Raw genomic sequence first — 10,055 nt, forward strand, 5'->3', positions numbered from 1 at the left:
AGGGTGAGTAGGTGCTGGAAGGGGCTGCCCAGGGAGCTAGTGGAGTCCCCATCACTGGAGGTGTCCAAGGAGCAACTGGACATCCACTTAGTGCTCTGGGCTGGTGACAGGGCGGGGATTGATCTCAGGTAGGACTCCATGGTCTCAGAGGTCTTTTCCAAACTCTTTGATTCTGTGATTCTGTTAAACAAAGCAGGTCAGATTGCTTGTGCAGGATTGAAAAATTTCCATCAGAAATCTAAAGCCCGCAGCCCATGAAACACGCCTGGCTGCAGCCCATCCTAAGCCCTGCAGCCACATTTAAGTCAGGAATTTCTACTTTACTGCACTTCTTGATCTGCTCACCAGGGCCTGAGGAGGCTGAATCCAGGAACATTTTCATTAACATCAGACTTTTAAAAGCAGACCACCTAAGGAAACACTGAGGATAATGCATGAGGAGACAGTCACCTCCTCCCCTCCTCTGGTTTGGCATTTGCAGAACACACCAGTTGTGATGGGTCCCTAAAAACTGCCAGTGGCATCACGCCTTCCCATGCTGAGAGAGGGAACCTACATGTCTGTCAGTGCCCAGCAAACAGAAACCAGGCACAGATACGCTGGAATGGAGCTGATCTGTACAAGTGTCTGGGATGTTCTAACTACAGAACAGCAGAGAAAAAGCTGCTTGTCCCTAACTTTGTCTGCTTTCTTCCCTGCAGATGTGGAACACAGCTACACCTGAAAAGCCTCTGGAGCCCACGCCAGGCTTTGTCTCCGAGAACAGTTCCAGTGCCCGTGGCTCCTCTTCCATGCCTGCAGGCCACCAGAGCCACTTGGAAAAGCCTCGGGAGAGCACGAGGGCTCCCCCTCTGCACCTGCGCTCTGAGTCAGTCCCTGCCCCCTCCTCCTACAGCTTCACCCCGCCCGTGCCACCCGTGAGGACACTGGAGAGCAAGATCGCCGCGGCCATGCACTCCAACAACACGGACACCATCAACAACTCCAACTACCACTCCTTCCTGGCCTCCTCCATGCTGGCATCCTCCGTGGAGGAGGCGCTGCTGCCGCCGCCACCGCCGCCGCCTCCCAAGCACTCGTCCCTGCCGCCGGTGTATGTGCCGCACCCCAAGGCAGAGAGCCTCCCTGAGCCCGTGGCGCCTGACAGCTACCTGCACACCAAGCACCAGTACCGGCCCGAGAGCGTCCCTGCCCACAGCTACCACGGCAAGGCTGAGCAGCACCAGCCCTACCCGCCCCGCCCGGAGCCGCCCGTCACCGCAGGCGCGCGCTACGGCTCCTACAGCACGCAGGGCAAGGGCTCTGCCACGGGCCTGCACCCCAAGCCCCGCAGCCGCACCGACTTCGTGTCCTCCGTGAGCTCCACGGGGCTGCGGGGCACCGGCTATGCTGAGGAGGCCCCCCCGTACCCCACCATCCGCAGGGTGCAGTCGCTGCACGTGCCCGGCCCGGCCGCCGCTGCCGCCATCCGCTCCGTGCCCATCTCCCGCACGGAGGTGCCCCCGGACGACGAGCCCGTGTACTGCCCGCGGCCCCTGTACCAGTACAAGCCGTATCAGCCCCACTCCGACTACCACGTCACGCAGCTCCAGCCTTACTTTGAGAACGGGCGGGTCCATTATCGCTACAGTCCCTACTCCAGCTCCTCCAGCTCCCCCTTCTACACCGCAGCCGACGCGAGTTTCTATGACCTGGATCCCTACAGCACCGTGCGGGTCCGGCCCTTCCATGGCCTGCCCAGCCGCGAGTTCGGCCCCTACGTGTCCCGGCTGCAGGGCAAGGGGCTGTACCGCTACCCCAGCCTGGCCGCCTACCCCCGGGCAGGGCTCATCAACCACCTGGGCAAAGAGCACAGCTTCGTGAGCAGGGACGTGCCCCCCGCCCCGGACATCAAGCACATGTACATGTCCTGGGACCTGGAGGACATGGAGAAGTACCGCATGCAGTCCATCCGCCGCGAGAGCCGCACGCGCCAGAAGGTCAAAGGGCCCCTCATGTCCCAGTACGACAACGTGGCCCCGCTGCTGCAGGACGAGCTGGGGGGCTTGGACGCCGTCCACCTGCGCAGCAAATCGGATCCTGGCAAGAGCGGCCTGCTGACGGTGGCAGAAGGGAAGGAGGGCAGGTACCCAGCCAAGGCGGCCACGCCCGAAGGGGACGAGCGTTACTACGGGCAGCACGCGGAGCCTGAGCTGGACCGAGCCCTCTATCACGGCGGGGGCTACGGGAACGGGCAGCCCGAGAAGCCGTCCTTGCCCCAGAAGCAGAGCAGCATCCGGAACAGGAAGATGCACGAACCAGGCAGCAGCAGCGGCGAGCACAGGACGTATTTGCAGCAGGAAGCCAACCACAGGCAGCCTTCCGAACCCAAAAATGGGCCCCCTTACCCTGAGTACAGGCCCAAGGGTGGCCCGGAGCCCTCTGAGCCCATGGGCTACCAGCACTCGGGCAGCAAGTACATCCCAGCCAGCCAGGAGACCCTGAGGCTGAACCACAAGGAGGGGAGGCTGGCAGAGGACAGGCCAGACCTGGAGAGGCCCCGAGGCAGAGCGTCCATGGAGAAGCACTCCAGAGACTGCTACAAGGAGGAGGAGCACGCCGCCCCTCCCGTGGCACCGCCACCCAAGCCCGAGCGGAGCCACAGCCTCCGGATGCGGGAGCACCCCGAGCCCATGGAGAGGGACTCTGCCCTGCTGTACCCCTACCAAACCCTGGGCAAGCGCCAAAGCACGATGACTGTGGTGTCCCAGTACGATAACCTGGAGGATTACCATACCCTGCCTCAGCACCAAAGAGGGGGCTATGCTGGAGCAGGGGGCTTTGTGCCCCCTGGCTTCCCCCACGTGCACAGCAGAACTTACGCCACGGCGCTGGGGCAGGGAGCCTTCCTCCCCACAGAGCTGTGTCTGCAGAGGCCCGAGACAGAGGTGCACGTTGAGTGAGCTCTGGGGGGGACGAGGGATAGAGTCTAAGCAGCCTCTGCTGGACAGTGGACTGTTTTATTTTTTCAGTGACAGTAAAAAACTCCCTGACCCTGCCCAAGTGAGCAAAGCAAAGCCCCCTCAGCCCTCCCCTGGCCCCCACTCACTGTTTTTATGTAGTAGAGCTATAGATTTTCATGTAGTTTTGAGTCACCTGGGAGGACAGGGCAGGCTGTTGGCACACAGGTGTTGCCAGAGGCCAAGCAGGGCTGACACAGATGCTGTTGGGACAGGGAGGGAAGGAGTTTTCCCTTCCCAGAAGTGACACTGGCTGCTCCTCCCCACGCCCGGGGTCCCATGTATGATGGGCTGTGCACAATGGACTGTGCCTGCAGCTCCATCCTGCTGCAAACTGCCCATCCCAGGCTGGCTCCCAGGAAAGGGCCGTGGAGGATCCTTGGAGTTACACAGAGAGAGTGGGGCTGGGCAGGGCTCCCCAGGGATCCTCTCCTTGCTGAGGCCCTGCCTCTCCTGTGGCTGCACCCACTGCAGCTGCTCTGAGCTGGGTGGGGGCCTGTTTTGATTTCAAGCCCAAGGAATAGGCTCTGAAGCCAGCTCAGAACACAACACACTCGTTACATTTCTTCCTTATTAACAAGCTGCTTCTGCCTACAAGAAGTCCATTTCCTTCACATTTCTCTGTTGTAAGCAGAGGCCAGCTGCAGGAGCCATGTAGGACAGGTTTGCATTTCTCACACCAAAAGAAATAAACCACTAAACTACACCAAACTCAACCCCCAGAGCCTGGAACAGCACACCCATTCCATGCCAGTCCTTCCTCTTTGCTGCAAGGGTATCTGTGGCCCAGATAAGCTCAATTCCATCCTGTGGCTGGCAAGACTCTTGTCATCTCACTGCAAAAAATACTAAAAAAATAGATTTAAAAAAAAGTCTATAGGATTATGTAAATCAGAGCCCTCCTTGCCAGCTGTGTGTGGCAAGTTGTCTGCGTGAGCAGCTGCCCTGGGCCAGGTCCTGCAGCAATTCCATCAGGGAATGCTCCTGCTGAGCTTAAGCTGGAGGTCTCCAGACTCTCTGCAGCCTCAGAGTTCCTTGCTAGGCAGAGATCCCTGTGGAGTTGTGGCACACAGGGAGCAGTGATGTGCCCAGGTGCAGTTCCTCCAGGACTCAGTGAGTAGGAACAGAAGGCCAGTGCACTCTAAAATACACCAAAAACGGTGTTCAAGCTGTTGAAAAGCTTTGATATTGTAAAAACAGCCTGGCAGCCCCTCATGCTGCCTCTCAGACTCCCCAGGACTCACACCCCCTGTACAAATAAAGCACATCCATTCCATTAGGTAGGGCTTGCAAGCAATACTTGAGATTTAGCAGTTTTTAAATGTTCACTGATAAATTCCAAGGCCATTCCTGTTCCGTGTGGTTGAAGAACTTCTCTACCTGTTTCAAATCTCTAATCTTTTATGAAAAACCTGGAAGTCCTGCAGTTAGCACACAGGTGCTTAGGTGGGGCTTTTTGAACAAAAAGTTTCATGGCTATTTTGGGACTTTTAAATCCTAAGGAAAGCCTGCTTCTAGTTGCTGACTACTCTGTAGCTTTTTGCTTCCTTTAACCTTGGAGCCTTGTCTGGGGCTGTTTCAGTAACTACCTTCTGGTTATATTTTATTGTGCAATGCTGGTGTTTTAAGCATTTTGTTTAGAAGAGTTCTCACATGTTACGGAACGAAATCTGGCAGTAAGAAAAAAAGAAGAAAGAAAAAGAAAAAGAGAAAAAGCAGCACTGTGATCCAGGTTACCACAATCTCCTCATGAAGAATTCCCAGGTAGAGGGGTTGGGGTTTTTGGTGAGGGAATGCTTTTTGTAGTGTTTTCTTTTAAGGAAAACTGACAGAACTGCACAGAAAGGGACCACTGGGTGAGCCACCCTGTCTCCACTGGCAGTAACTCCCAGGCAAGGCTGAGCTGCCCTGGTTCCTCGGGAGCCAGGCTGGATTATCTGTGCTCCCCAGCAGAGCTGTGTTGTGCCAGGACCAGCCTCAGCCCCTGGCTACCTGCCAGGTCTCCAGTTGAAGCAGGGATAAGTGTTTGGTTCAGGCTATTTGGGATTCAGGTAAAGAGAGCTGCAGGTCCAACCTCTCTCTCCGTGAAAGCCTTAACTCCCCCCTGCCCCGCAGCCTCCCCCTCCCTCTGCCTGGGCCTTACGTCAGCCAGGACTATCCTGCCACTGCGAGGGGCTGCTCCCAGCTCCTGTTCACTGTAAACGCCTCTGGATTTTCCTGCTTGAAGCCACTGTCTCCCTGTAGAGCCCAAGTGCCATCCCTGACAGCCTCTGCTCCTCAGTGCTGTGCTGCTCTCCCTGCATTGTGTGAAGTGCCAGGTGCAAAGCTCATCCCATTGGAAACAAACCCTTCAGCACCTTTCCCAAAGGGCTTCTGGAAGTGCATACCTGTACCCTAGCCCAGAGGGCCGCTGTAAACAGCCTTTTGGGAATGAGAGGAAGAAGACAGCAGAGCCAGCAGAGAGAGCAGAAACTCTCAGCCACCTCCCCCTTGGTGCGCAGCCACAGCCAGGTGTGCTCCGAGGGTGGAAGCTCTCCAAGAACCCAAACTCATGTCCAGCACTGCTGAGCCACAGTACAGAATCTAAAAAGGTGAAGGCACCAGCTTTTCCCAGGTAACACAGACCAAAACCTTTCCGTTATTGTTTCTCCTGCCCACAGCTTCAGCAGCATCCTGCATGACCCTGCCCTGCCAAGCCATACAGTGAACTATGCAGTCCTGCTCCTGCTCTGGGCTCAGTCTGCTGGTCCTACAGAGAGTTTTACATCCTCATTAACCCCAAAATTCATATGTGAGGTTGGAAAGGGTGTCATGCATCAGAACAAGGCAGGCAGGTGACACCAGGAGTCTTAGGTGGGTGAGCTGGAGGACGGTGACAGCCCAGTCCTGTGTCCCAGAGTGGAGAGAGCAGGGGGACAGCAACGCTAATAATCCTCTAATCCAAGTGCAGTTGTGCTTGGGCTCAGTAATTCTTGCTTGACCACATCCCCACAAGGTGACAGCAGCTCTGTTCCTCAGCAGTTCCTCACATGGACTCTATTGCATCTAGAGCTGCCACTCCCTCTGTTTCCAGAAGAGGGTCTCCCAGTGCATGCAGGAGTGTGCTCCAGCTCTGGATTTTCACCTCTGCTTTGGAGCAGGACGTGACCCGCAGGAGCCCTTCCTTGGGAAGGGGAGTGCAGTCATAGGTGAGTAATGAGGACTTGGCCCCTATGAAGTCTTAAGTAAAGCATTAATTTCTGATTTTTGCAGAGTCTTATCAGGTGATATCTATATGCATCTCTGAGAACACCCCCACAACTTTGTGCCTATGTCTTTGCAGTGATCCCCCGCCCCTGCTCCCCGCTGGGGGATCAGTGAGCATTGCACAGTGGTAGTAAGTTGCTACACAAAACCAAAACCGACTTGAAAACGTTCTGGTCCTCTTTGACCCCAGAAGGGATAGAACCTCAAGTGTGCTCTGCCATCCCCCGTGCTGGTGACAGGGCATTGACTCAAGTGGTGTGTTAAATGTCAGGAAATCCGGGTGAGAAGTTGTTTTCCCTCCTTTCGTTGTGGCGGCTTAGGCACGTTCCTGTTCCCCGAGCCCAGATCCCTGTGAAAGGCATGGTGTGGTGTGAGCAAGCACCACATTCCTCCTGTGTGCACAGCCCTGCCTTGTCCAGCTGGGGGGAGGGAGGGGGACAAAAGGGTTGTTTTGCCGTTCATTTTCCTGCTGTAGAAGACTTGATTTTTCTTTCCCTGAGCCGCATGAGAGAAACATCCCAGAAAGTCTTGGGTTACCTTTGGAGTTCCCTTCACTTTAATTTATAGAGTGTCTTTTTTTGTGAACTGGTGTAAAATGTATATGCTGACAAGCTCATGTATTTTTATGTAAATATTTTTTGTGGTTCCCCACTTGCCCTTCTCTGTAAATATTTAGAATTCTCATATTCTTCTCACCTTGTATGATGCAGATGTGGTTTTGTTTCTGTTTTTTATTTGTACTGTAATGCAACAATCCAGACTGAGGTGTCTTGTGGTATTAAACAAAAGCAACAGTCCCACTGAGCTCACACTCAGATGTGCAACTTGACAGCATTAATCAAGCCAGGTTAAAAACTACTCAGGTGTGCCTGTGTGTATTTTTTCCTCTCTGCCTCGTTAATTAACAGCATACTTAAAAAACAAAACAGGAAGAGCCAGCTTGGGGCCGTGCCTTGGAGGGAGGGATGCTGGCAGGCAGCTAAGGATGAAGGAGGTGACTTTGAATTCCCATGCCAAGGCTTGGGCTTATCTGTGCCATTCCACCTGTGCCCATTGCTGCTTCCTAACAATAAATAAACCTGCCTGGGCTGAGTGTCCCTTTCCTCTCACCCAGCACGACAGCACAAGCAGAAACAGCCTGGCCCTGGCAGTGAAGGCACAGGGCAGATGAAGTCAGGACAAACAGATGGCACAGGCCACCTCCAAATTGGCTGGAAGGGATTCTGGGCACCACAGTAATACTGCTCATAGTTAATTAATAGCAAAAAGATGATTAAAGGAAGCGAATTTCAGACATTTTTAACACTCTAAGAAGGATCTCTCACAGTTTTTTCATCCAGTAAATAATACTGAGTTTAGACCTGCTGCCAGAAATAAGAGCAGCCTGATCCTTCTCTGAATGGAGGACAGGTGACCCCACTGCTCATGGACCTGTGTGGTGGCTCCTGCTGTGCAGTCCAGCTCTGCCCAGAGGCTTTGTGTGACTGCAGAGGGGCTGCATCAGGGCCTTTGGAAATCTTTGCCTTATCTGCTCTCAAATCCTCACTTCAGTCCAGATCTGCTTATTAATGCACATCCAAACTTGGTGCTGCTGTCCTTGTAAGGTCCCACCAGCAAATGCAGCAGCCCACCCCTCCTGCCTGAGCCAGGAATTCCTGCTCTTCCAGAGCCAGGAGCAGAGGCTGTGCCACAGGGACCCTCCTCATGGGAGGACACCAGAGCTGCCCTGACAGGGCAGGACATGACCAGGCTGATTTGGCAAAGAAAAATCTTGATTTTCAAGTTCAGTAGACAAATTCCCGTCTTAACTGAAGTGTTGGTGGCTGGCCAGCCCGTTTTCTGCACAGCACCCTGCCAAGGGTGGGTAAATCTATGGCAGGACACTGGGGCTGGGTGGGAAAGGGAACAGAGGAGGATGAACCCCAGGGATGTTTCCTCAGGGAGCAGCCCCAGAAGTGGCAGCCCACCCCCCCAGCTTGGCTTAGCCTGAAGTGCTCCAAAAGCAGCACCACGGGCATTTCCTTCAGTGCCACCGAGATCAGTGAGCCAAGATCTGCGGGCTGGGGGTTCCACACACCAGGAGAGGGCTCGGGGTGCCCCTGCAGCACCGGGAGCAGCTCAGATGGCCCCAGTTCTTCACTGCTGTAAGGATAAACAGGATGGAAACTCCATCTCCTCCGTCTGTCCTGAGCAGCTGAGGTTTGTGGGCAGAGCAGGTTGAGGAAAAGGGAGAAGGATGGGTTTAAATTGTACCAAAGGAGCGGCAGAAGCCGGGGCGCAGAATCACTTCTCCTCCCGAGCAGTTTCCAGCAGGCAGCGCTGTTTGACCGCCTTTGCCTCTCAAACCCGACCTGCCACTGAAAAAGATGATGATGTTCCTTTCCAGCAGTTTCTGCTCGGCTTTCCAACTCCTTGCACCTAAGGATGGGTTTCCTTTTAGTTTTTTCATATTAGAAGGGATTTGCAGAGTGGTCAATGTCGGCAGCATCCTAGGCAATCCTGAGAAGCAGCCCCACTCCCCCCAGCGGGAGGTGACCTGCACTCCTCGGCAGGGATCCACTAAGTTCCACTATGCTCCAGGGCCCCATCCCTAAAGAACACAACAATATGTTCACTTCTACACTAAAAGGCATCCAAAACCAGCAACTGATGCTGGAAAAGCCAGGAAGATGCTCAGTCCTTCCTTCCTCCCTCCAGCTGGTGCACGGATGCCCTGCTAAGATTCATTATGAGCTCACAGAGCCAAAGAGCCCCAGCACAGGCTCCGAGCCCAACACCTGCCAGAGCAGGGCTTGGGCAAATACATCCCCAGCCGTGCCAGGGCTGAGCCTCCCCTCCCTTCCCTTCCTCCTTTCCCACAGCCCAGGCTGCATTTGCATTCTCACCTTCCCATCGCCTGCCTGGGGCCCGGGCAGGGCAGGGGACAGAGGTGACTCTGCCCCAGATCGCTCCAAACTGGAGCTGCTGGTACCTCTCTAGCAGGACTTGACAGGAGTTTGGCAGTGTCACAGGAGTGGAGGAGGGCTGGAGAGGTCACCCAAATGCCCTGGATTGGCATTCCTGGTGCAGGAACTCCCTGCCAGCCCCTCCAGAGAGCTGGCACGGAGAGCAAGGATCCTGCCCAGGCACAGACTGGCCACTCCTAAGGGGGAATTCGTGACGTGGGGCCAACAGCAGCAACCAAAATGGATGGGAAAAGCAATTCTTTGTGCTCCTCTCATCCTTCTCAGGGACAGCAGGAGCCTCCTCCCACTCCTCCCTCGGGAAGAGCTGAGAGGGCAGGGTCTTGCCCTTTGCTTTGCCTCTGCAAATGCTTTGAGGCAGCTCTGCATCAGGAACTGTCACAACAGCACTCCCTGCCCCTCTGCTGTCACTTCATCAACCTTTCCTGAGGGTTTTTGTTAATCCTGTGCCATTTGGATGCTCAGAGGCAGTGGGAGAAGCCAGGGGTGTTGGGAAGGGCTGGGGTGTCCCAACGAAGGGATCACCCACTGCCTGATAGAACCTGGGGGCTGCTCAGCACACCCAGAGTCACTGCAGTCCTGTGGGGTGACCAAACTGCACCCCACCCCTAAAGTCATTCATTCCAGAGGCAGCAGAGCCCAAACCAAAGGTGTGACCTGCAGAAAGCATCCCTGGAATAGGGAATGGGCTGTCCTGGAAAAAGGAGGGCTTGGTGCATTTTACAGGGAAATTAAAGCTGCCTCAACTCCATCCCGTGCTTCTTAATCCTTCCAGCTCCAGATCCTTCCCAATGGGCCAAGGAAAGTCACCAGCCTCAGACAGACACCTTGAGTCCAGACTGTGTCT

General features: G+C 55.0%; 1 protein-coding gene across 7 annotated transcripts in view; it reads left to right on the forward strand.

Moving 5' to 3' along the window:
- ARHGAP32 (Rho GTPase activating protein 32) overlaps window positions 1–7,103 on the forward strand; it is a 238,310-nt gene extending 231,207 nt beyond the window's left edge. For all 7 annotated transcript variants that reach the window (XM_077190054.1, XM_077190059.1, XM_077190052.1 and 4 more), the window contains one exon: window positions 702–7,103. In XM_077190054.1, the coding sequence (XP_077046169.1) occupies window positions 702–2,942 (2,241 nt within the window). In that variant the 3' untranslated portion in view covers window positions 2,943–7,103. The remainder of the gene's footprint in view (window positions 1–701) is intronic.
- Window positions 7,104–10,055: the final 2,952 nt, after the last annotated feature.

Source organism: Agelaius phoeniceus, chromosome 23, assembly GCF_051311805.1.
Source record: "Agelaius phoeniceus isolate bAgePho1 chromosome 23, bAgePho1.hap1, whole genome shotgun sequence".
Classification (NCBI taxonomy): domain Eukaryota; kingdom Metazoa; phylum Chordata; class Aves; order Passeriformes; family Icteridae; genus Agelaius; species Agelaius phoeniceus.